Source organism: Bison bison, unplaced genomic scaffold (assembly GCF_000754665.1).
Source record: "Bison bison bison isolate TAMUID 2011002044 unplaced genomic scaffold, Bison_UMD1.0 scf7180017864462, whole genome shotgun sequence".
Lineage (NCBI taxonomy): Eukaryota > Metazoa > Chordata > Mammalia > Artiodactyla > Bovidae > Bison > Bison bison.
Window position 1 is genome coordinate 1,555,374 of NW_011495024.1, and position 25,845 is coordinate 1,581,218.

Consider the following 25,845-nt stretch of genomic DNA (forward strand, 5'->3'; position numbering starts at 1 on the left):
TCAATGGACATGAGTTGCAGAAACTCCGGGAGATAGTGAAAGACAGGGCAAGTCTGACATGCTGTAGTCCATGGAGTCACAAAGAGTCGGACACAACTTAAGGGACTGAACAATTTTTAAAGCACCGAAACTGTCATTCAAGTAAGATGTACTGGGCAAAATCAGCTCTACTATAAGCACTTCACTGCCTCTTCAGTAAGCATTAAAGCAAAGCTGATTATTTTCCATAAAGCCAGGTGACACCCAGCTTGGACGGCACTGGCGTTCACAAAGGCGTATATTAAGCATCCCCTCCTAAAATAAAACCTAGGCCAACCCCTCCTCCTCTTGGCCAGCTGTCTGCCCCTTGCTCTTTCCTCGTCTGTAATCCCTGACTGTCCCAGTCCATCCCCTTTTGGCAAACGCAGGACAGAAGACTGCTTCCTAGTTGCGTGGCCAATCACGAACTGGGCACCACTGCACTATTTTGGATTTGGGATCCTACTAGGAAAATGAACCGATCAACATGATTGTAGTGTTCACCTCATCCCACCTCACCCCCTAAAGAGCCTGCAGGGTTGTCACTGAAAAAAAGCACACTGTTTAAGGGCTCAGGATCACAAACCTGAAAGGTTCCTGAGGAAGAGTCACCAGGAAGTGTGAGTGGCCTAGTCTGATGTTCTTATTGTATAGATGAGAATATTGGAGTCCAGAGATGTAAGATGGGCGTGCCCAAGGCTAGGTGATTATCCAGAGGCGGAAACTAAAACCATCCTCCAAACTCTTCCCACTACGTCACAACCACCACAAAACCCTATTAAGAAAAAATGTCGAGTATATAGACAAGGTCTCTCCACAGACTTTCAGACAGAATAAAGGCAATCTGTACAACGAGAAATGCCACTCAACAGACACCACTAAGTACCAAGGATCTTTATTCTTAGGTCTGATATTTAATCTGTGGCTGCAGATAATACGTCACTATTTAGAGGATAAAAGGTCCCATTATCTTCATTCAAGTCTTCAGCCACAAAGTTACACCTTATTCTCATACAAGATAAGGGTTGGTAGGGGATTAAGGAGGTACACTGAGGATAAAAGCAAAAGGGAACAAACACTTTTACAAGCATATCGTCCCAGTCACCGTGAAGGTTACGTTTCAGGTTAATTTACAAAAGTAGTGACAGAACCATGATTTCAGTGAAAATCAACACATTATGCCTTTTAAAAAACCAGAAACACTACGTCAGGCAAGCATGCGAAACTCAGAGTATAAAAAAACAAGGGCTGGCTGCCCAAACAGGTATTTCCCTCAGAAAGAGGGATTTGAAAATGCTGCACAGAACCAAAGGAATTAGAAGCTGAATTAGCACACCCATTTCCTCAGTTTATATATGAGGCAAGTGGGCAGACATTAACTGGTAAAGCTTACTCAGCCAGATTAAGAATGTACAGACATCCAATTCCTGGTGCCATCTGCAACTACATGTATCTAAAATACAAGGAGGTAAATATCCAGAATACATCAAACCCACTGATTTAAAGAAAACATTTCAAGGGAGGGGTGAAGTTGTTGTTATAGCATAGCAGCACATTACACATATTTAAGAGATTAAATGGAAAGAAATAATCTCTTAATGCTCAGTTTTGATCAACACAAGTTTCCAGCCAACTTTCTGATGTAGAGCAAAACAAGTATATTCTTCAGTTTTCTTCTACATTTTTTGGGGGCCTATCTTTCAAAACTGAGCACCGGGTATTTTTAATGTAAGTAATGGGATGTTATATGTACATTCTAATCACACATTTTAAGAATAAACAAAATGCATATTTCAGTAATTCATAGTGTATTTATAAAATGAAAAGCTCTCTATCAAAATACACTTTTCACTGGGAAAAATAAATAAAACAGACAAATGGATCTACACAAAGTAAAAATTAACTTTGGTAGACTTCACTGTGGAGGACAGTCCATAACAAGCTTATCTGCCCTTACTCCCAAGAGCCGATCATCTTCTGAGTTAAGATTTTAAAAATATGTTTTAATTGAGATCATTATGTTGACATTTGTTTCTCATTCCACATCATCTTCAGCCAAGCTCTGAGCACTTACAATTCTCTGAAAGAGAAAACATTTATAAATTTATAAATACTTATAAATTCTTAAAAGTATAAGCATTTAATCAGGATTCTAAGTTCAACATAAAATGCTTTTTTGATCTCTGAATCAAATCTTGCTGAAGTTTATTCATATTGAAATGTCAATATTTAACACTTCATACACCGTTTTTATTTAAGAAAATAATCTTTGTCAGCCCCACCTCAAAATTCAAGTCAATAAAATAAAGGAAGCGTAACATTATATTGTGTTATGTCAATTTTTTAACTAAAATAAAAAAGAACTTAAGATCTCTATTCACTCCCATATGAACTAAAAATAATGATTAGTGTTTTAGTGATCATTCTATCCTCCAAACATTTCCCTATTGGCCTGTAAATGGTCCGTCATTATACAAAGAAGGAATACAGTATTCCAAAATATTAGTATTTTGAAAATATTTCCACGTAACATGGGACAAGGGAACTAAGTAAAAGAGGCCATTCTTACTGAGGAATTCAAGCTTCATCCTGAAATCATCCATATTTCAAAAGACATCATACTCAGGTCGATTTTCCAAAAGCACTATGCTATGCTGTCTTTCAAAAGGTGAGTAATGTTAGAGGATTTGGACAACAGACTGGGAACCACATTCATTAGGATCAAAAAATAAAATAAAAAGGATCAAAATCCAGTTTCTTGCTCTTTCAATTCTTTCCTTTAGATCTTTGGGACCTTTTTCTTCTCAGTCTTTTCCCAATCCAGATGAGTAAAAGCTCAGTTTAAAGAATTAACCAGTCATTTTTATTAATTTTCAATTATATCAACCATGAAGACTCATTTAATAGACATAATATTCCCAAAAGTAGATTCATTGGGGCTCCTTGACTATTTAAAATGAATGGGATGCATTTTAATCAACTTCTAAGTTATGCTTAACCTACTGTATCAATGAGGATGTATCGAACAGCTCCAAATTCAAAGCCCAACTCAGCATTAGCAGACACTGAGGCCTTCAGGTAAGTGGGGTCTGAGAGAGCCACAGGCCTTCAAGGGTCTGATTTCTAGGCTGTGCCACCTTGGCTCCTTTGTCCTCTGCCACTTAAGTAAGGGGTCTCACAAAAGAGGCGGCAGAAAGCTAGGTTTAGAAAGCAGCTGGAAGTGATCTCAATTTGGGGATCTGAACACCAAGGCCTGAGATTTAGCACTAGAGAGACTTACTTCCAGTCATGCTCCTGGGCACGATCACTGGATTTTCTGCCCCTTTGTCTGGATGTTTTTCTATTAGTTGAGCACTGACATCTCTAGTACTGTTTTCATTATACGGAGGAGAGGCTCATGTCGTCATGTTCACTAGACTCATTTTTAAATGCCAAACTCTCAGATCCTACTCACTTATGTAACAGTTCAAATCTTTACCTGACTAATTGTTGGGAGCTTAGTCAGAAGCATCTGGAACACTGGTGGCGGAAGAGTTTGTTGCAATACTTGCAGTAACTGCTGTGGCTGTCCACACACAGCAATCGCATTTGTCAGATGGTCCACACCCTTCTCATATTCACCTGCAAGATTTACATAAAAATGCTGTGTAACTGGAAAAGCCTCTGCCTTTAAAGTCTTCACTATATCTCCAAATGATAATGACCAAAAACATCACGCAGGTAAACATCTAGAAAATATAGTACACTCGTATAACTAAGAAGCCACCAACAAGAATAAGTCAGATTAGATGAAGGGACTCCAGTAACACTTTCAAAGGGGGAGAAATTAAGGTACAGAAATGTCTAAGTTTATTACTAGTTACATACTGAGTATTTCTCCAAGATTACTTAAGAGGTTGCTAACAATGAAACAACACTTTTTTATGAAAAGAGAGGACTGGAAGACTGGAGGACTGAGGTGGACAGGCCCAATTTCACTTTAAACCCCTTATACTATGGGAATATTACCACAGGCAAGTAGACACCTACAGGCCTTTAATCTCTTCTGAACCTAGTCATCACTGGCAGTTATCCTCGCTGCAGATCCAACCGCGAGCAACGCCTTAAGAATCCTGTATATCCAGAAGACACTTATACAATCACACAACCTCAGTAGTGGTCAACCTGTCATCTTGAGCTTCCTTCACATGGAATGTTGCTACAACTTTCATAAAACTTTTGCTGACTGGATGGCCAGATCTCAAGTGGTACCTTGAGAAACAGCATGGAAAGCAGCATATAATCCACTTAGGACATAGCAGAGCAGGATCAAACCACGTGTTACAAGATGAAAGTCACCATCCGCTCCTCTGCTGGGCAAATGCTCTCCCTTTCCTCAATGCCTAGGCCTTCTCTCTCAGGAAATTCAAGGTGCAGCCTGAAGGAGACCTGAAAATGTTTCCCTGGTTTATCTCATGTTCTCCTACACTTGTTATACACAGTTTCACTGATTCTCTTATTCACTGAGTGTTGATCTTTCTAGCCTTGCTAAGCAATTTAATGTAGGGACTGGACCATTTGTAACTCTTTAAGTGAAAATGAACAAATTCTAATTATGTAAAAAAATTATTTCTTAGGATTCTGGATTGGTAAATATATCAAAGACTAGAAGGGTGGCACCTCCAGAGAAGGCATGAAAGTTCTCCACCCCCTAACCCTTTGCATCTCCTACAGCTGGTTACTCCTGAATAGTATTATTTATAATAAACCAGTAAACACAGAAGTTTTCCAACCCTGAGTACGAATGGGACCAAATAAGGGACTGGTAAATGAGGAGGAACTGCCTGCTACATAATATTTTTATTTAAACTACTCAAATTGAAGAAAGTTTTAATTCTACAAAGAAGCATTAAAAATGGAAAATGTAAGGCACAGGTCTTCCACATAGGACTGGACCTCCATCAGGGCCACAAGGGCTCCACTGACTTGGAAATTAAGATGCCACAATGGCCACTGAATCCTCGGGCCACTGAATTTACAGGCAACAGAGGAGCTCACAGTATTGTCTGAGAATATTAATTCTGATTATTAAATGGAAATAAATAGAGCTGCTACCAGAGTGGTATGTGTCGAGCACAGGGGGTCTTTGGCTGAGACACCTCCTAAAACTTCTGAACACATTGGAAACCGTTTATAAACAATCACAGCAATTTAGTGTAGAAATGAAACCATTTCCTCTCCACACTGCAGCCTTGATCCTACTCACTTATCCTGAGATATTGCCCAGTTATTACGGATGAAGACACCTGCATGAGGGAGGCCGTGTCAAGCAGTGAGGCTCACTGCCTGAACTGCTTATGCTTTCTCATGGCCTGCTGCTAAGTCGCTTCAGTTGTGTCCGACTCTGCGACCCCACAGACGGCAGCCCATCAGGCCCCGCCGTCCCTGGGATTCTCCAGGCAAGATACTGGAGTGGGTTGCCATTTCCTCCTCCAACGCATGAAAGTGAAAAGTGAAAGAGAAGTTGCTCAGTCATTTCCGACTCTTAGCAACCCCATGGACTGCAGCCTACCAGGCTCCTCCATCCATGGGATTTTCCAGTCAAGAGTACTGGAGTGGGGTGCCATTGCCTTCTCCAGCTTACCTTTCCCTAATTCTAACCTCAGGCTGGTTCAGTGGATTCCACCAGAATAAAGGCGGCTTGGCAGCTGAGTTACATAACTCTCGGGGTGTGCTAGGCTGAAATGTGGAATATAAGCTTCAAACAAAGAACACAAAACACTTCCCTATCCTTTCCTGACCCCCTCACTCCCCTCATGAGTTAACTGTTCTTGTCAATATAGATCTAACAGCTCAAGTCAAAGAGAAATGGCCACAGTAAGTGATCTCCAAGATAAGCATGTAATTGGGAGAGCACTATAGTATCTTAGATAAATTTTTTTACATTATGTTTATTTTGGAGGCTAGAAGGAAAATTTGATAGTCATAAACTGACATCTTTATGAGTATAAACAAATACTGACAGTATCTTTGCATAAATTGAAACATTATAATCTCTATCCTTAGAAACAGATACACATGCTTCACTTTTCTTTCGATATTAAACCAATGAAATTATAGTCTCTCAAATGATCTTTATGAGGACTTAAGTGCTTTACTTTGCCCAATGATTAAAAATCCACAAATGACCTGCATCATATAGTTCAATAATGTCAAAATCTATTATAATACAACAGTGAGAATAAGAAAAACAAGTTAACACGTGATACCATTTCAACAGCAACTATTTCAAAGCTACTTTTGTGATAAAAGCTATTTTGACAATAAAAATATAAATGCATTTAAGACACTCAATTATTGAATGAATTATGGTTCTCAAATTTGAAAAATGATCATTTTAATTTCATAATAGTAATTTTTAAGACAGAATTCTTAATTCTATTGATGGAACACACAAAGCACAAAGCCCAAAGCCTAAATTCTGGGTCAGATTTAGATCACTGTTTCTGAAAATCATACGCCATTAACTGTGTAACCTGAACAGGTAAACTAGCCTTCTCTGGGATGTATTCTATTAGTCATTCCTTCCTACAGGTACTGGGAAAGAGCTGAAGATCAGGTGAAGGAGCTGAGGAAATTACATTCCCAGATATTTCTCTCAGTTACTGTTTACATATTACAATTGACTATATTCTTCTAAACTACTTTAAAAGCAACCTCATTTGTAAAGATTACTTATTTTCCTTGCATTATTAAATGCCTCATACTATTAAAACCCTAATTCTTGAAATATTTAGAATATCCCTTTAAAATATTTTTTGCATTAGAGTATAGCTGACTAACAATGTTGTGATTGTTCCAAGTGAACAGCAAAGGGACTCAGTCACACAAACATACGTATTCATCCCCCCAAAACTCTCCTCCCATCCAGGCTGCCACATAACATGAGCGGAGTTCCATGTGCTATACAGTAGGTTCTTGTCAGTTATCCATTTTTAACATAGCAGTGTGTACATGTCCAACCCAAACTCCCTAATTATCCTCCATCCCAGAAATTTTAAGAATATCTTTTTAAAAAATAGCCACACTGTACCAAAAAAGCCCCTTATCACCTATCTAGTTTCCTAGTCTTTCAATGACTATTAATTACCTTGAGCTAGTAATTCTTCACCAAGCTGTATTTCTTCTAGAAAGAATTTCTGAACAGCTTCAGCATCTTTAAGGTCAGGTAACTGTTTGAAAATAGAATATTTAGTAATTTTATATATATTTTATTTATATATATATTTTATATATCCCTGGTTTACTCCAGGGATATACACAATACAAAAAACTATGCCATTAAAAAAACAGCTCATTATGAAAGCTGACAAAAAGAAATTTACTCTTCAACAACACTCAAGGATAGGAGTTTAATATCTACTTTAAAATAAATGCAAGAAAAAAATCCTTTTTGATAAAACGGTGTTTGAACAGTTCTTAGAAAGCTGTGAATCAAACCTCAAGTAAAAAGACGGTACAGATATATCTTTACCACAAAATACGAACTTTAAAACTTACACTATTTTTTGATGGCCATTATCATAGATTTTTATATAACTATATTGAGGAATATATAACTGTATAATCATGATCTATTTGTTGGGCATTTGAGCTGCTTCTGATTTTTTTTTTTTTTTTGCTATTTCAAACAAGAAGCTTTATTTAATTAACTTTGCCTTTCTGTGTTTTTGTTTTATGGTTTGTTATATATTACCAAATCAAATGATTATAATAAAGTCACCAGCTATATGCATTATCTTTGTAAAAAATGTAAACCAAGTATTTAAAAAGTCCCTTTTTATTTAAAAACCTAGACTACTAATAGAAGTTTCTGGTTCTTGAGTATTATTATATACACTCTTATTACAGGTGTGTACAGTTATCAGACACCATGCAATGCTACGTACACAGTATAGTGTAAACACAACTATTACATGGACCAGGAAACCAAAAAATTCACAGTCTCTTTACAACAGTGGTCTGGAACCAAACCAGAAATATCCTTAGAAAGAAAAGACTACTGCAACATAATGAATATATTAGATATTTCAGAAAGGTAGTTTGGATACAACAGGGAAACAGAGTGACTGCCTCCCAGTTTCATCTTGCTATAATCATATCCGGTCAGTTAGGTGTGTTAATTACTCAAATGTAACATTAATTGATCTAATTTTTTCACTGCTTCAACTTGCTTTAAAAAGAACTACTACTGATCCAGTAGGTCCAAGTACTGTATATCCAGACGATGGAACTAATTTCAATTAAAAAAAAAAAAAGGCTATATGCCCAGTGATTAACATTTACCTATACATAAAGCAGAGACATTACTTTGCCAACAAAGGTTCGTCTAGTCAAGGCTATGGTTCTTCCCGTGGTCATGTATGGATGTGAGAGTTGGACTGTGAAGAAGGCTGAGCGCCGAAGAATTGATGCTTTTGAACTGTGGTGTTGGAGAAGACTCTTGAGAGTCCCTTGGACTGCAAGGAGATCCAACCAGTCCATTCTGAAGGAGATGAGCACTGGGATTTGTTTGGAAGGAATGATGCTAAAGCTGAAACTCCAGTACTTTGGCCACCTCATGTGAAGAGCTAACTCATTGGAAAAGACTCTGATGCTGGGAGGGATTGGGGGCAAGAGGAGAAGGGGACGACAGAGGATGAGATGGCTGGATGGCATCACCGACTCGATGGACGTTGAGTCTCAGTGAACTCTGGGAGCTGATGATGGACAGGGAGGCCTGGTGTGCTGCGATTCATGGGGTTGCAAAGAGTCAGACACGACTGAGTGACTGATCTGATCTGAATGTTCTTTATAAAATAAATCTATGTAGTCATTAAAAATAATCACGAACATAGGATCTATGAAAAGGAAAAAAATGAATAAGACTCATGTCTACATTTACATATTACAAGGTAAAAATTCGACAGGCAGTGGGATTGTGGATCAGTGGGTGTGAATAATCTTATGTAACTTTCAAAATGAGTAACGTGGTTCTTCTAAAGGAATCAGTAATAAAGGTTTTGTTATTTTGGAGCAGCTAAGTGAAAAAGTTTAAACTTTTTGTTAAGTGTCTTCAGTGCCTATCATCTTACCACCCTCAAACACTGTTCGCACAGAAGTTGTCTGCTATGAGGCTAACAAAGGGGAAATAAGGAAGGACTGAAAAATCTGCAGGGCAACAGAGCTAATAACTGTTCTTACCAAGAAATCCTATTTTAAAACATAAAATCAGTGTCTGATACCAATTAGCTTTCTCAAAATATACATTTGAAGTAGACTATAGAAAAAGATTATTACCTTGGAAAGCCCAGCTCTCTCCTTGGCAAGCTTCTGTTTCTTTCTTCCTGCAAGAAAGGGAATATTTTCATTTTATTATTAAAATGGGAATCAAAAGAAGTCTAATTGCTGTGGTACTCATTCTATTTGCAAAACATGACCAACTCAGGCTTTTTTTCTTTTGATTTGTCAGTGTCATAAAAATAGTTCAGGTCAGCTACCAGCAATGGGACATTCCTGGACAGAAGCTTTGTCCTTCCCTCTGGGGTACCAGGATCGGCAGTTTGCAAAATGGAGATAATTAAGAGACTCAGCTGTTGGAACCATCCTAAGTAGAGGAAGTCTCTCTCCCCAACCTCCAACCTACATAGGACAGGACACATGACCAAGAATCAAGCCTCTGTTGTTATGATAGATCTTTTTACTGAAATATAACTGACTCTGTCTTTACTAAATTTTGACAACTATCTGGCATTATTAAATAAGAAAAGAATTTAAAAAATCAGCATTTGAACAAGCTTTCTTGAGAAAAAAAGCATTTGGCATTTGGCAAAAATAAGGGCAAAGAAAGGCAGCACTCAAATAATTACCGCCAGTTAAAGGGAAAAAAGCCTCGCCCTACAGTCTGTAGGCTGTTTTTGTTTTTGACATGAAATAGTAATACTAAAAACTCAGGAGTAAGGGACATTGTTTAAATCATAATTAGTCAACCTTTTAAAATCAAATCAGTAGGAGGACACTAACAATATTTTAAGCTGTTGTTTAATTGCATGGGCTTCCCTGGTAGCTCAGCAGGTAAAGAATCTACCTGCAACACAGGAGACCCTGGTTCCATTCCTGGGTCAGGAAGATCCCCTGGAGAAGGGATAGGCTACCCACTCCAGTATTCTTGGGCTTCCCTGGTGGCTCAGCTGGTAAAGAATCCGCCTGCAATGCAGGAGACCTGGGTTCAATCCGTGGGTTGGGAAGAACCCCTGGAGAAGGGAAAGGCTATTGACTCCAGTATTCTGGCCTGGAGAATTCCATGGGCTGGAGAAGTCCATGGGGTAGCAAAGAGTCGGACACAACTGAGTGACTTTCACTTTAATTGTACACTCCATGAGAAAGGGTGCTGGCACAAGGAAGCTTGGGTTTCCTTTATACCCCAGATCTTCCACTGACTAGCAGTGTGACCTTGGGCAAGTTACAGTTAACTTGCTATGCCTCTCTTTCTCCTTATGTAAACCTGGCTTAAGAACAATACCTGCTTCAAAGAGTTGATATGAGGATTAAATGAGTTACTGTATTTTCAGTGCCTGGTTGGCACTATTGAGATATAAGCACTCAGGACTGAGCTCAACAGCAACCAACTCCTCAGCTAAGGAGTTGCACTATGCTAAGCAGTTAAGTTAGTTTCACTGACCAGTAAAAAGCACCAAAGACACCATATGGCCAAGAAAGGTAAAGCTCTAATACTTATTACTGGGTCAGCAAATAAATATCAACTTGCAAAAGACCAGACATGCTTTATTACTGTGAGAAACAAAAGTCATAAAACAAGCAAATGTCCTCTTAAAACCTTAAAGCAGTCTATAAATCCAATTTTCAATGCATGAGTAGAGAGGCGGTGACCTAAGTGCACACAAATGGTTAATTTACTCTGGTCAGGGAACCTTTTCTAACTTGCATTTACAAACTAGGCTTACCACCAGTATCTCTAGCCAATTCTAGCCCCCAGATTACGTGAAGTGCTACAACTCTAAGGCCTTAGCACTTTCAAAAATATATACACAGGTTAAAGCTGATCTTACTATTAATTTGAAGACTGCCTATTTTTCCCAACTACCTTTCTTAGGTGTTCATCATTAGGCAACTGCGGAGAAACAGAATATATAGCCTCAATTAAGGTTCAGCTCTCTTCTGGCAGAATGAAACCAGACTGTATTACCTAGTTATTAAAAGACCATGATACAGACGTGCTGGGAAGAGGACTAGGATTGGACATGGACACTTGATGTTAAGGATAAGCACTTGTTTTAGATTCAAGAGAGACATTATTCTACATGTTACTAATTAGCTTATTTATCCTCACAGCAACAGGAGGACAGGTACTGGTATCATCCCCATGTTATCACAGAGATAATTTACCAGATCACAACTAATGGGTGGTGGAGTGGCAACCCAAACACTCAGGCAGCAGAATTTCACTCAAACATCACTCTACAGTATAAAAGGCATCTCAGAAATAAACCCGGCAAGTTAGTGGAATAAACTGAGATATACAATTTGCTTCATCAAAATTTGCAGAAAATGATAAAAGTGAAAATAGTACAAAGAAGCCTGATTTCCAAACATATATATACATGGTTTTTTAATGGAGTGGAGAAGAACGTATGATTGTTGCTGAATGTTTGGTAGTTACCAAATTTTAAGCTTGCTTAGCTGCTTTAAGTTTACAGCAATAACATTAAAATTCTCACTTTACTTTTGTAAGACAACTAACTTGTTACATCAACTTATTTATCAAATAGTATCTCTGACAAACAGGCAGATAACAGACTGAAAAATCAAGGAGCTACTACATATTCAATTAGCAGACTGACACAATATTTACTAGAAATCAGTCCAAAGTGTCTCTGCGTAAACCTAACAAGTTAAAACCGACTAAAACAAATACACATAAAATGCAAAACGTCCCGAATCTAAAGCAATCTTTTAAATTAGATTACTTAATATATTTTAAAATGAATCATTTCATTCAGTGCTGTAAAATGAAAAACATCTGTAGTTGGTACTTTGTAGGTTAATTTTCACTTATTAGTTATTATTTAGATAAAAATTATGCTGTAGGAGTTTCTGGTAATCTCACATTAATGAAGGTAAGAAAAAAATTGGATAAATTAGTCTTGATTTAACTTCAAACCTATTTTAAACAGCCTAATTCTCTTTTCCTAAAAACAAAACCAAAAAACCTTTAGAAACACTAATTTGAAAAACTCTGCCCTTTTATTACAGATGTCAGTCAATTCAGTGGCTCAATCCAACTCTTTGAGACCCCGTGAACTGCAGCACAGGAGGCTTCCCTGTTCATTACCAACTCCCAGACTTGCTCAAACTCATGTCTATCCAGTTGGTGATGCCATCTATCCATCTCATCCTCTGTCCTCCCCTTCTCCTTTCTTCAATATTTCCCAGCATCAGGGTCTTTTCCCACAAGTCAGTTCTTCCCATCAGTTCAATTGCTCAGTCCTGTCCGACTCTTTGCGACCCCATGAATCACAGCACGCCATGCCTCCCTGTCCATCACCAACTCCCGGAGTTCACTCAGACTCGTGTCCATCGAGTCAGTGACGCCATCCAGCCATCTCATCCTCTGTCGTCCCCTTCTTCTCCTGCCCCCAATCCCTCCCAGCATCAGAGTCTTTTCCAATGAGTCAACTCTTCGCATGAGGTGGCCAAAGTATTGGAGTTTCAGCTTTAGCATCAGTCCTTCCAATGAACACCCAGGACTTTAGCATTCATCAATTACCATGTGTCAGGTATTGTACTAAATTCTACATTATAATGTTTTACAAAAAAAAAAGGAAAACTAAAGCTTGAAATTTGTTGCCCAAGGTTATTCAGCTACTAATTCAAGTCTGACACTTAAGTCATTAGGCTACTACTGAAACTAGAAAGAAACTTATGGAAGACAAAAAAAAAAAAACTGAAAATAACAGATTTCTCAATTTGTTCAAAATGACAGCTTTTATTATTTCTTCAACCAAAAATTAGTTTTCTCAAGGTTTTCAACAATAGGATTGCAGCGATTCCAAAGGAAGGCTTAATCCATTCTTTACAGAGATCTACTTCCACACCACCACTGCCCAACTATTTCTTGGAAGCTACAGGAAAATGATAAAAATTCCAATAATTACATTTGCAGCAGGAATTTATAGGATCTTCTCCATGTCAAGAATGGTGGTGAGCACATCAAACACTTTTATCTTCACAAAACCAACAAGAGGCAATACCTGACTTTGCAAGCTAAGAAAATTAAGACTCAGAAAACCCAAGATCATACTGCTAATCTGTGACTAACCTGAGTCAGGAAACTCAGTGTCTGAATTCAAAGCAGCATTATTTCCATTAGTCTACCTAACCATAAATAAAAAAATTACCTCTATATCCCTTTATTCCTGAGACACAAGAGAGCCAGAATCAGATATCATATTGCAGATGGTATAAGAGCGGCAGTTTCCAGTAAGGTAGTCCCAGCCACGTGTGACCCAAGTACACGCGAAACGCTAATCACTTCGTATTTTTCTGGGCTTTAGTAACTTACCTATATATTCTAGTTTCAGGAACTACTCTGACTGAGCAACCTAGGTAGATTACAAAATTATTTCTTAATGCAACAAATTTGCTCTTCCGTTGCTGCGAACGAGCATACCTCCGAAATTCAAAGATTACGAAAGGTTTTGGCGACACGATTTCCTTCTTGCAAATCTCTTTTAAAAGATGTCGCAGGTATGAAATAAGGCTGAGCCACAGGAAACGTGCAGCCTTTTGGACGCCCCTGCGATTTCTATAGCATTCACTCATATCTTGGAAGCCTTTACAGTGGAGCTACCAAGAGGGTTTAAGAATGCACGCAACCTTATCGTTTGAGAATGACACTGAGCTGGATTTGCAGGTTCAGTCTAAGCACAAACTCGTAAAATACAAAAAACACAAAAAACCCGACTTTCGAGTTCGGAAGAGGTGAAAAAAGATAAAAGGCAAAAAAGAGCCACAAACCCCTAAATTATAATACAAACGAATCTGCACTTCCACGGTACGTTTAGGGAAAACAAAATGGGAAAAATCGTTCCTCCAAAATGGAGGGACGCGTTCGTTGGCACATGGGCCGGGAGCAACCCTGGGAGCGGCGCCATCACCTTTCTCTGGCGTGTGCGCTCAGGGCCCCAGACCCTGCAGCACCACGCGGCCGCCCAGCACGCGGCGGGTCGGCCGGCGCGAAGTAGGGGACGAGGGCGCCGCGGGGGGAGGAGGAGGGAGGCCCAGGGAACCGGAGACCCACTCACGTTCTCGCAGCCTGTTCTTGAAGTTGGGGTCACTCCGTCTCTTGCGGTCGAAGTAAATGCAGTAACCGATGAAAAGGGCCCCGCACACGCCGGCGGCGATGGCGCTGTTCCGGCCCACCATCTTCTCTCCACCGAGGAGCCGGGTCGGCTGCGGCGGGGCCCGCAAAGAAGCCGTTGACCGCGAAGCCTCGGATCCGAGTGCGCGGCTCAGTCCAGACGCCCGCCGCCCGCCGCGAGGGACGCGGAAAGACGGAACATGCGTCACTTCCGGCCCCCGTCGCCGAGGCCCCCGGGGATGTCCGCTACAGTGCCTGAACGGAGGCACCCGCGCCGCTTCTGCGCCTGCCCAGGTCCTAACCCCCCCTGTTCGCTTCGGAGTCGAGATTTTGCGCGAGGTCGCGCACGTCCTTAGGAGCCTATGAGCTTGACGTAATGAGGGCGGCACGTGGCCGTCGTGCGCACAATCCAAAGTGTGTGTAGCTGACTTTCTTGCTTGTGTCAAAGATGGAAGGTCACTGACCACAAATGCTTCATCTTTTTATGTTACACAGGCACCCTCAAACTCTTGTTTGAATTGTTTCATTTGGTTTTCAAGCTCAGTCACAGTCCGTTTTGCAGCAAGGACCATAATCTAGTGATTCGATTTCAAAAGATTGTTACGGTATAGTCTCAGGAGTGGAAGAAAATTAAATGGAGCGATTCCTGGAAAAGGATAACGGGTAAGAGACACAATGGAAAAAAATAGTAAACGCTGAGTTGTCAAGTTGTACCCACTGAAGACATGTGTGTAGTTTAAATTTGAAAAGACATAGACAGGATCCTCTGAAACCTTTGGAGTGATAGGAATGTTTATTATAGACTGTTGTGTCCTGACAGTTTACGCTAAAGAGATGGTTCATGATGGGGCTGCCCAGCAATACCTGAAAGACCAGGGTTGTGATTAGAGGGTTGGGATTTTGATCTGGGTGGTATCAGCCCTATTTCTGGGGGAAAGAAGGGAAGGAGGCTGGAGAATAATTTCATGGAGTTCAACTTCATGACCTACATAATTGAAGTGAAGTTGCTCAGTCGTGTCCGACTCTTTGCGACCCCATGACCTTAGGCTACCAGGTTCCACCGTCCAGGGGATTCTCCAGGCAAGAATACTGGAGTGGGTTGCCATTTTCTTCTCCAGGAGATCTTCCCGACCCAGGGATTGAACCCGGATCTCCCGCATTGTAGGCAGACACTTTACCGTCTGTGTCGCCATGACCTCCATAGGGAAGCCCAGTGAAGGCTCTGGACACCGAAGCATGTGCACTTCCGAGGTTGGCAGTACTCTGTCTACTTAGGAATCAATGTGCCATGGGCACAGAGGGTGAGGTGTTCTGTCTTCTGTGAGGTGTTCAGGGAGGGAACAACAGAAGCTTTGAATTTGGGACTCTCCCATACCATTCCCTTGTGCGTGCTTCTCTTTCCCTTTGGCTGGGTTTGGTTTGTTTTTTGGCTGCACAGCAAGGCTTGTGAAATCTTAGTTCCCTGACCAAAGGTTGAACCCTGGACTTCAGCAGTGGAAGTGCTGAGTCCTAACCACTGGACTACCAGGGAATTCCCTGGATGCATTTTATTTATATCCTTTTGCTGTAATAAAACTGTAATCATAACATGTTCTTGAGTTCTGTGATTCCTTATGGTGAACCTGAGAGGTAGTAGGAACCTCCAAAATACTAGCTGGCTGGTCAGAAGAGTGGCCTGGAGACACATCTCCCCCCATATTTGTGACTGGTGTATTCTCATACAGCAATCTTGTCATACAGCAATACTGTCCCCATAACACGAAGTCTGGCTTGACTCTAGGGTAGATGGTGTCAAGTTATTGTAGGGTACTTATGGAAACATTTAGCTGACATTCCTAACCTAGTCCAAGAGCTTGGGAAAGCCCTTTTGCTTGAGTGATAATGAATCTGTGCATGTGTGCGTGCTAAGTCACTTCGGTCATGTCTGACTCTGTGACCATATGAACCTTCCAGGCTCCTCTGTCTATGGGATTCTCCAGGCAAAGAGAGAGTACTGGACTGAGCTGCCATGCCCTCCTCCAGGGGATCTTCTGAACCCAGGGATCGAACCTGAGTCTCTTATGCCTCTTGCATTGGCAGGCTGTTTTTTTACCACTTGCGCCACCTGGGAGCCTGAGATCCTATAAGACTGGAAATCTGATCAAAGGTACATGTCTATTGCCCGGACTGGGGTGAGATGTGAAGGTGCATATATATCACAGCAAAGCAAATGACTGATATCAGGGGATTGCACACAACAGAAAAAAAGCTTTTCCTTATATCATGCACACATACAGATTCTTCCTAGCCTTAACAGTGCACCTGTATCAGTTGATAGAGGTATGTCCTGAGCCACAGGTGGAACAGAAGACTTGTAAGGCCACACAGATGACCTGAGGCCTAGAACTTGACCCGGGGCAATCTGAGACTGTGTGTCTGTTAACTTATGGCACTAAGGAAAGAACATGCTGTTCCTTCTGTTGTGCACTGCAGAATGCCACGTAAGTGGGAGGTGATTGCTATAAGATAAACCAAGCAACCTGCTGATACAAAGAACAGTTAGTGCAACTCCTGTGCCTCGGAATCTCTCAACCACGCTACGGTTATTCACTTGTAAACCATCTATAAGCATAGAATCCTCAAACAGAACCAGACTGTAAATCCCTGAGGCATGTTGCTTGTAAGTGGTATTGTTACTGGGCTGTGGACTGACAGTGGTTCATCACCAGTGTTGTAAACAGAATGAAAAGTATCAGAGGGCAACATGGGTAGTAAGGACTGGTATGGTCATGTGAGACTTGTGTGTCAGATAAATATACCTATGTCTGTACTGATCACTGAAAAATTAAAGACTATCACAGATCATAGTCAAAAAAGTGGGAAACCACTGATCTAGTCCAAGCCCCTTATTTTCCCAGTCAAGATATTTAGATAAAGAGGTTGAGGTTTGTCCAAGGTCATGCATATACAGCCAGAGAACTGGGTCAAGGATCAGATGTCCCTACACCCTAGTCCAGGGCTCCTTACATGAAAACCTAAAGACCAACACTCTGTATACACTAAAAAGCATATACAGAAGCATATATATATATATATATGTATATATATACACTTATGAGAAGCAAGCGAACTTCCCTGATGGTCCAGTGGCTAAGACTCTGCACTCCCAATGCAGGGAGCCCAGGTTCAACCCCTGGTCAGGAACTAGATCCCACAAGCCACAACCAAGACCTGGCACCATCAAATATACAAATATTGAAAAACAAGGTTCAAAGTGCCATAGAAGATCCTAAGCATAAAACATCCAGTCTTTGGATACATGAAAATGGAGCTCTTTCTGCTTTCTACAGAGCTATGTTTTAAAGACCTATTTAGGTTTTACTTGTGCAATGCCTGAAAGCCAACATTTTCAAAATGAGTAATAACTCACTGTCCGCCAATTCCCTTACCCACCTGTAAGGAATCAGTTGCATGTATCACAGATGAGCCTGCCTCAGATCAGCCCCCCTGGCTCACGCCCACTCCTCCCTCCAGGTCACAGCTTCAGCTTGCTAAGTCTTGTGAGCAGGGACACCAGCTATTATGTCATAAGGGTAAATCTCAACGGAATGCAATGCTATTCTTTCCCCTGGTTGAACTTTACACTTTGTGACTTCAGTACCATACTTTTTCAGAAAATTGTTTCCATGACTTTTTTAAACTTATTTTTTGGCCTGCATGCCACACTGTGTGGCGTGTAGTCTTGGTTCCCTGACCAGGGGTCAAAACCTGCGCCCCCAGCATTGGAAGGTGGTCTTAACCCCTGGACCTCTGGTTTTTGTTGTTTTTTAGTCACTCTGTAGCACACCAGGCTCCTCTGTCCTCCAGTATCTCCCAGAGTTTGCTCAGATTCATGTCCACTGAGTCAGTGATGCTGTCTAACCATCTCATCCTCTGCCACCCTCTTCTCCTCTTGCCTTCTATCTTTCCCAGCATCTGAGTCTTTTCCAGTGAGTCAGCTCTTCACATCAGATGGCTTCCAGTTCAGAAAGTGAAAAGTTAAAGTGTTACTCGCTCAGTCATGTCTGACTCTGCAATCCCAAGGACTGTAGCCCACCAGGCTCCTCTGCCCTGGGATTCTCCAGGCAAGAATACAGGAATGGGTAGCCATTCCCCTCTCCAGGGGATCTTCCCTACCCAGGGATCAAAACCAGATCTCCTTACTGCAGGCAGATTCTTTACCTTGCTACCGAGGAAGTCCAACAGTCCTTGGGAAGTCCCTAAATATGATTTTTTAAAAATAGTTTCATTCTATTGGATGACATTAAGTATCACAAGTTTTCCTGGGAGAATATTCTTCAAATTAAGAACCCGCCTGCCAATGCAGGGGACACAGGTTTGATCCCTGCTCCAGGAGGATTGCATGTGTTGTGGGGCAACTAATCCCCTGTACCACAACTGCTAAGTCCATGCGCCCTTTAGCCTGTGCACCACAACCCACTTGCTGCAACTAGAGAAAAGACCAGGACTCGGTGCAGCCAAAAATATATAAATAAAATTTTTAAAAAAATTGAAAAGTAAAAATCTGCCTTATAGCAGATTTACCAAGGACTGCAATAACCAATCTAATCACCAATTAAGAATAAGAAAGCAGACCTACATTTGATATAAAATTCCTGTTTAATTAGGTTGATGAAATAAAATTAAAACCTAGAACTCCACTTATCATAAGTACAAAAGAAAGAAAGAAAAATGACTAGCTATCATATACCAGCCCTCAAAACTTTACTTCTTATGGATTATCATTTGACCTCAGATCAATCAGTATTCCCACTTTTATTTAGATATTTTGTCTAGGTACAATAAATATTAAGGTTGTTTCATTTTTCTTTAAATTTACTCACTTTTAAATTTAGTCTCATCCCAAGTAATTCTTTGGACGGAAGAGCCTGGTGGGCTGCAGTCCATGGGGTCGCTACAAGTCAGACAAGACTGAGCGACTTCACTTTCACTTTTTGCTTTCATGCATTGGAGAAGGAAATGGCAACCCACTCCAGTCTTCTTGCCTGGAGAATCCCAGGGACGGGGGAGCCTGGTGGGCTGCCGTCTATGGGGTCGCACAGAGTCAGATACGACTGAAGCTACTTAGTAACAATAGCAACAAGTAATTCTTAAAAATGACAGGTATATTTGCAACATATGGTAAAATAATACATAACCACTAAAATTCTAAATGTTCACCCTACACTTAAAATCATCTCTCATACAATCAGCAGTATTACATGATGACTGAACTGCCGACATCTTAAAACAGTTGCTTCAAAGGTAGTATTACAACATGAATAACTGAAAAAGTGTCCATGTTTCACATATATAAAAAATTCTGAAACTCAGTACATGGATTTATCACAATTACCAGTAGTCAGTGAGGGGGAAAAAAAAAGCTTCAGGTTGTTACTTCTGCTTTTTCTGTGTCTTAGTTCGTCTACTTTTCTTCTGTCCTTTCTTTTTCTTCTTCATGAGAACAGCTTTTTCTCCAATAAACAAACCTTTAGAATTCTGTGCACTTTTCGAAGCAAAGTTAAGTCCCTGCTTAGGTTTACTGACATTCTTCAAACTAAGATTTGAATTTTGTTTTAACTTTTCTTTATGGACAGAACGCATGACTCTGAGTTTTCTTCCCATCAGTTCAGAATTATTTAATTTCAGAGCAAGATGAACAGCATCTGTATTCTGTAATAAAAATCAATATATTAAATTTTACAGAAACTCTTCTGCAAAGAATCTAGCAAAATTACAACTTTTATGGATTACAATAATTTTCAAGCTTGTGATTCAGAAACCGCTGTCAGGAATTCCCTGGCAGTTCAGTGGTTAGAATTCTGTGTTTCCACTGCAGGGGGCACAGGTTCCATCCCTTGTTGGGAAACAAAGATCCCACCAGTCTCGGTGTGGCCAAAGAAAGAAAAAGTAGAAACCCTGCTCACTTCCACAGGTAGGCAAGTCCAAGCCGCAGTGTTTCAACAGCGGTGCTTGCAGTTTTAATCATGTACCCTCATGCACTTCTCCCCAGGAAGCACTTAGGCTGTCTTGTCAAATGACCAGGTAAGCCCACAATCAAAGAGGCTTCATTTTTTCTCAATGTAAAATGAACTTTCAACTAAGGAGATGAATCCTAGGTGGCCTTTTAAACCAATGAAGCTCCTCCTCACGAGCCTCTTCCTACAAAGCCCCAGCTGTACTGGTTGATGTGAGAACAGAGAACTCTATTACAATCCTCGAGATGTCAGACTAGATGCCTTCAGGGTGCCATTTAAACCGAAATACGGTTACTCTTTTATTCTAACTCAGTGTTAACAACTCTAAATATTCATGACGTGTTTGTTATAGGGGTTTACAAACTTATCAGCAGTCAGAAGACAGAGAGCAGAGAGACAGTGAGATTGTTACACCACAGTCATGGATGGAAGCATAAGAATGTGAGTCCCTTCCTTCAAACCCATCTGGCCCTACATACGAAGAGCCTTAAAAACAGTCACATGTCTTGATCTGGTTAGTGATGACCCACTGGGGAACTTTCCTAAAGAAGTAATCCAAAAATGAAGGCAAACATTTGAAGGAAAAAACAATCACTCCAATTTCATTATTATAGGGAAAAAGAGAAAACAGTACACATGTGTGACACTTGGGAAACACTAGGGAAAAGACAGTATAAATTATGTTACATGCCTCAATGGAGCATACTTACACAACAGAGAACATAAAGGCAGGTTACAGAACCTTATGTTCACAACATTAAGTATGACCACAAAAGGGCAGAGATAAAAACCAAGAGGACATATATGAAGGGGTGATTGTAGAGGGAAGAAAAAACTTGAGTGCCTTTGGGTTGTTTGTGTAATTTTAGACACAAGATGCTAGTTAATATTTAGCGAACTAAATATAAATTGTGTAACAAAAACTAAAATTTTCTTCTAGCTGAGTGAAGAGTCCATTTTCTCCTTTTCCAGTAGGTAGAGATTTGGAGATTCAGTACCTTTAATGTTGTTGTTCAGTCACTAAGTTGTGTCTGACTCTTGGAGACCCCATGAACTGTAGCTCACCCGGCTCCTCTGTCCATGGGATTTCCCAGGCAAAATACTAGAGTGGGTTGCCATTTCCTTCTCCAGGGGATTTTCCCCAACCCAGGGATCGAACCTGCACCTCCTGCACAGCAGATTCTTTCCTGCTGAGCCACCAGGGAAGCCCAATACTTTTAAAAGCCAGCATCTAAAACATTATTTAAAGAAACAACTGACAAAGGATTAATTTCCAAAATATACAAGCAGCTCATGCAGTTCAATACCAGAAAAACAACCCAATCAAAAAGTAAGCAGAAGACCTAGCACACATTTCTCCAAAGACACACAGATGGCTAATAAACGCATGAAAAGATGCTCAACATCGCTCACTATTAGAGAAATGCAAATCAAACTACAATGAGCTATCACCTCAACTGGTCAGAATGGTCAGCATCAAAAAATCTACAAACAATAAATGTTGGACAGGGTGTGGAGAAACAGCAACCTTTTTGCATTGGTGGTGGGAATGTAAATTGATGCAGCCGCTATGGAGAACGATCCGGAGATTCCTTGAAAAACTAGGAATAAACCTACCATTTGATCCAACAATCCCACCACTGGGCATAAACCCTGAGGAAACCATAACTGAAAAAGACGCGTGTACCCTAATGTTCACTGCAGCACTATTTACAATAGCTAGGACAGGGAAGCAACCTAGATGTCCATCGACAGATGAATGGATAAAGGAGCTGTGGTACATACACACAGTGGAATATTACTCAGCCATAGAAAGAAAGCCATCTGAGTCGGTTTTAATGAGGTGGATTAAAATAGAGTCTATTATACAGGGTAAAGTAAGTCAGAAAGAGAAAAAGAGTATATTAATGCATATATATGGAATCTAGAAAGACAGTACTGATGAACCTATTTGCAGGGCAGCAGTGGAGATGCAGACACAGAGAACAGAGTTACAGACACAGTGGGGGAAAGACAGGGCCTGAACTGACAGAGTAACATGGAAACATAATAACATATGTAAACTAGCCAGCCAGTGGGAATTCGCTATATGACGCAGGGAGCACAAACTTGGTGCTCTGTGAAAACCTAAAGGGGTGGGATGGGGTGGGAGGTGGGAGTGAGGTTCAGGAAGGAGGGGACATATACACCTATGGCTGATTCATGTTGATGAATGGCAGAAACCAACAGAATACTGTAAAGCAATTATCCTCCAATTAAGAATAAATAAGAAAAACACAAAAGTCAAAATGAATGAATAAATAAAACATTATTTCATGACATTACTATGGAGAAACAACCAGGACATCTCATAGTTAGACGCATAATAGAGCACAGTAGGAACAGTGCTCTATTATGGCAGGTTATGAATTTACTTAAGGTGCAATTTGAGGGTGACAGCGAGAGTTATGGTGGAATGATGGGACAGCAGGGACAGCCTCCCCCAACACACTTCAAGGACGGTGACGCCACATTAATCTCCATACCTCAAAGAGCACGTAGCCAAAGCCTCTGCCGACTCCAGTAACTTGATCCCGCACAATCCTCACGGCCACAACGTTCCCACAGGCCAAAAAGTGCTTCTCAACTGCAGATTCTTCAACTTCTAAAAACAGGTTCAACCAAAGGGGAAGTGAGGACTTGGAATCGCCTCAGGACGTTAGAGATGTTTAATTATACATCAAGGTAAGCGCAGCCTCGCAGTAATTAGTCAAGTTACACTCCACATTTTTCAAAGTTAGTCTTAAAGCAAAACACTGAGTGACCACTCAGGTGATATCTGCATTACTTCGATGACAAACAGATAGCTTTTTATTTAAACGAACTTACTGTATGGGAGATTTCCCACAAATACGGATCTCTTGTCCCTCTGAAACACAAAATAAAAAAATCACGAAAGAGAAAACAGAAGTCACAACGAAGTCCACTCTTTCCCTCACCGCACATGTCTGACGGGGCTCCATCTCCTGATTCCCCTGCCTATCAGGCCCCTGTTGGATTTGGCTTCTGCCATCTTTCCCGCAGGAGTATGAGCCCCAGAGTGAGGAACTTCCGTTCACAGCTGGCACTGACAACATGGCAGTGCTCAAGGAAGGCCTGCTCCTTTGGAGGTGGGCACACTTTTTCTATAAAGGGCCAGAAAGCAAGTATTTTAGGCTTTGTGGGCCATGCAGTCTCTGCTGTACCCCTTGCCTCTGCTGTTAAAGCAAAATAACATGAAATTAATGGGCTTCCCAGGTGGATCAGTAGTAAAGAATCCACCTGCCAACGCAAGAGACTTGGGTTTGATTCCTGGGTCAGAAAGATCCCCTGGAGGAGGAAATGGCAACTCACTCATGTTCTTGCCTGAAGAATCCCATGACAGAGGAGCCGGCGGGCTACAGTCCATGGGGTTGCAAAGAGTCGGACATGGCTGAGCACGTAATGGGTATGGTTTTGGAGCAATAAAACTTTATTCACAAAAACGGGGAGCAAACATTGGGCCCTCAGGCCAGTTCACTCTTTTGTGCCACGTCCACCATCAAAGCCAGGACAGTCAGCCAGGTCTTGGTCATTTCTCATCTAGCTACCCTGATGCCGATAGTAACACATTCTGTCTCTGCAGTGAGTTCTTACCAACTCATGCTTCATTCATTTCAAGAGACCCCAAGGAAAAGCTTCTGAACAAAACCCAGATTCCTCAACATGGCAGGCCAGGGTCATCATGACTGCCCTCCACATATTTCTCCAACAGCAACTCTGACTGTGGCCTGTCCTCACACTACCCACTAATAACTGTATCAAGCTCTTGGAACCCCCACAAAGGATTAGGTTTTGGTCCCACTGTTCACAGTGTTCAAAATTTTTTTGCCCATACAACACTGATAGGACACCTGTTCTCCAGGAAACCCTCCTTTGTCCCTTCTTGCTGGCAACCTCCCACACTGAGTGGCCCAATCCTGAGCTGACGTTTATGACAATTTATCATAAAACAGTGCCATGGTCAGCCCATCTGCTCACCTTTACGTTGCGAACTTCTAGACAACTGAGACTGTGTCTCAGCACTAACATCTGACACAGAGCAGGGACTAAACACTATTAATGAGCAATGTAACTCGAGACCTTAGTCTATAAATAGGGTGCTGGCTCCAATGCTCTTTAATATTCCTTTCAGCCACACTCTCTAGGATTATTGGATCTGATGTAGGAGTGGGAACCACTTTCTTTTTTTTTTTTAATTAATTAATTTATTTTAATTGGAGGCTAACTACTTTACAATACTGTAGTGGTTTTGCCATACACTGGCATGGATCAGCCACGGGTGCACATGTGTTCCCCATCCTGAATCCCCCTCCCTCTTCCCTCCCCATCCCATCCCTCTGAGTCCTCCCAGTGCACCAGCCCAGAGCACCCTGTCTCATGCATTGAACCTGGACTGGCGATCCATTTCACATATGGTAATATACATGTTTCAATGCTATTCTCTCAAATCATCCCGCCCTCGCCTTCTTCCCCCAAGTCCAGAAGTCTGGGGAACCACTTTCTTGAAGCTAATGCTGACTTGGACTTCCCTGGTAGTCCAATGGTTAAGACTATGCTTCCAATGTAGGGAGCGCAGGTTCAATCCCTGGTTTGGGGAACTAAGATCCTACAGGCCGCATGGCACAACCAAAAAGAAAATAAAAGTCAAAAGCTAGAGGCTTCCCAGGTGGTTTAGTGGTAAATAATCCACCTGCTAATGCAGGAGATGCAAGAGACACAAGTTCGATCCCTGGCTTGAGAAGATCCCCTGGAGGAGAAGTGGCAACCCAGTCCAGGATTCTTGCCTGGGAAATCCCATGGACAGAGGAGCCTGGCGGACTACAGTCCCTGGGGTTACAAAGAGGTAGACATGACTGAAGTGACTGAGCACAAGCAAGGATGAGCAATGCTGACTTAAGCCCTCGCCTGCCCCAGGCGCCCAGGCTGAGACCACAGAGGGCAGAGGCGGCTTCCTCTAATTCCCTCATGCTCCCGGCTAATCCAACTCTTCTCCCAGCACAAGCTCAGAAGAAAATGTTCTTCTCTACACTAATGCAGCGAAATTCTTCAGACAGTGCAAACACTACTTACGGAGGAGGTCTCAGTTGCAAGATCCACTCTAACACGAAATCCTTCTGCAAATTGGGCCCCATTTCTGTTATAAATATGAAGGGAAAATGGCTGTTAAAAACAGGCACTGAACTACTGGGGTATTTAATCTGAAGTGAACCCAAACAATAAAGACAGCATGGACTCATACGTAGAATAATTCTGTTCAAACATCAAAGAGACGAAATTACCTTTCCAGTGCTTTTGTAGCAGCACTCTCATCCTTAAACACAACATAAGCATTAATATTTTTCTGATCGGGATGAATTTTACGCCTACATAAAA

At 41.2% G+C, this 25,845-nt stretch overlaps 2 protein-coding genes and 1 non-coding gene across 3 annotated transcripts in view; 1 reads left to right on the plus strand and 2 right to left on the minus strand.

Moving 5' to 3' along the window:
* Positions 1-897: 897 nt before the first annotated feature.
* TOMM20 (translocase of outer mitochondrial membrane 20 homolog (yeast)) lies at positions 898-14,617 on the minus strand. Its single transcript, XM_010860084.1, has 5 exons — positions 14,361-14,617; positions 9,337-9,383; positions 7,148-7,229; positions 3,497-3,639; positions 898-2,098 (listed from the first exon to the last, which is right to left on the minus strand). Exons 1-5 carry the CDS (start codon positions 14,479-14,481, stop codon positions 2,054-2,056), a joined length of 438 nt encoding a protein of 145 aa, XP_010858386.1. The 5' UTR covers positions 14,482-14,617; the 3' UTR covers positions 898-2,053.
* A 2,910-nt stretch (positions 14,618-17,527) lies between these two features.
* TRNAG-CCC lies at positions 17,528-17,600 on the plus strand. The gene has a single exon. It is a non-coding gene; the product is annotated as a tRNA-Gly (tRNA).
* Positions 17,601-22,701: 5,101 nt separating this feature from the next.
* Positions 22,702-25,845, minus strand: part of RBM34 (RNA binding motif protein 34) — a 17,264-nt gene continuing 14,120 nt past the window's right edge. The window contains 5 exon segments of the mRNA XM_010860086.1: positions 22,702-23,056; positions 23,281-23,320; positions 25,543-25,606; positions 25,752-25,757; positions 25,760-25,835. Coding sequence (XP_010858388.1) covers positions 25,571-25,606; positions 25,752-25,757; positions 25,760-25,835 — 118 coding nt within the window. The 3' untranslated portion in view covers positions 22,702-23,056; positions 23,281-23,320; positions 25,543-25,570.

Bases quoted from the DNA above. Each gene is read 5' to 3' on its own strand.
- TOMM20 (XM_010860084.1), bottom strand. From the start codon at position 14,481: ATGGTGGGCCGGAACAGCGCCATCGCCGCCGGCGTGTGCGGGGCCCTT. The intron at 7,230-9,336 runs GTAATAATCTTT...ATTTTCAAACAG, and splicing joins AGAGAGCTGGGCTTTCCAAG to TTACCTGACCTTAAAGATGC. The intron at 2,099-3,496 runs GTAAAGATTTGA...TTTCTCTTTCAG, and splicing joins AGCTCCCAACAATTAGTCAG to AGAATTGTAAGTGCTCAGAG.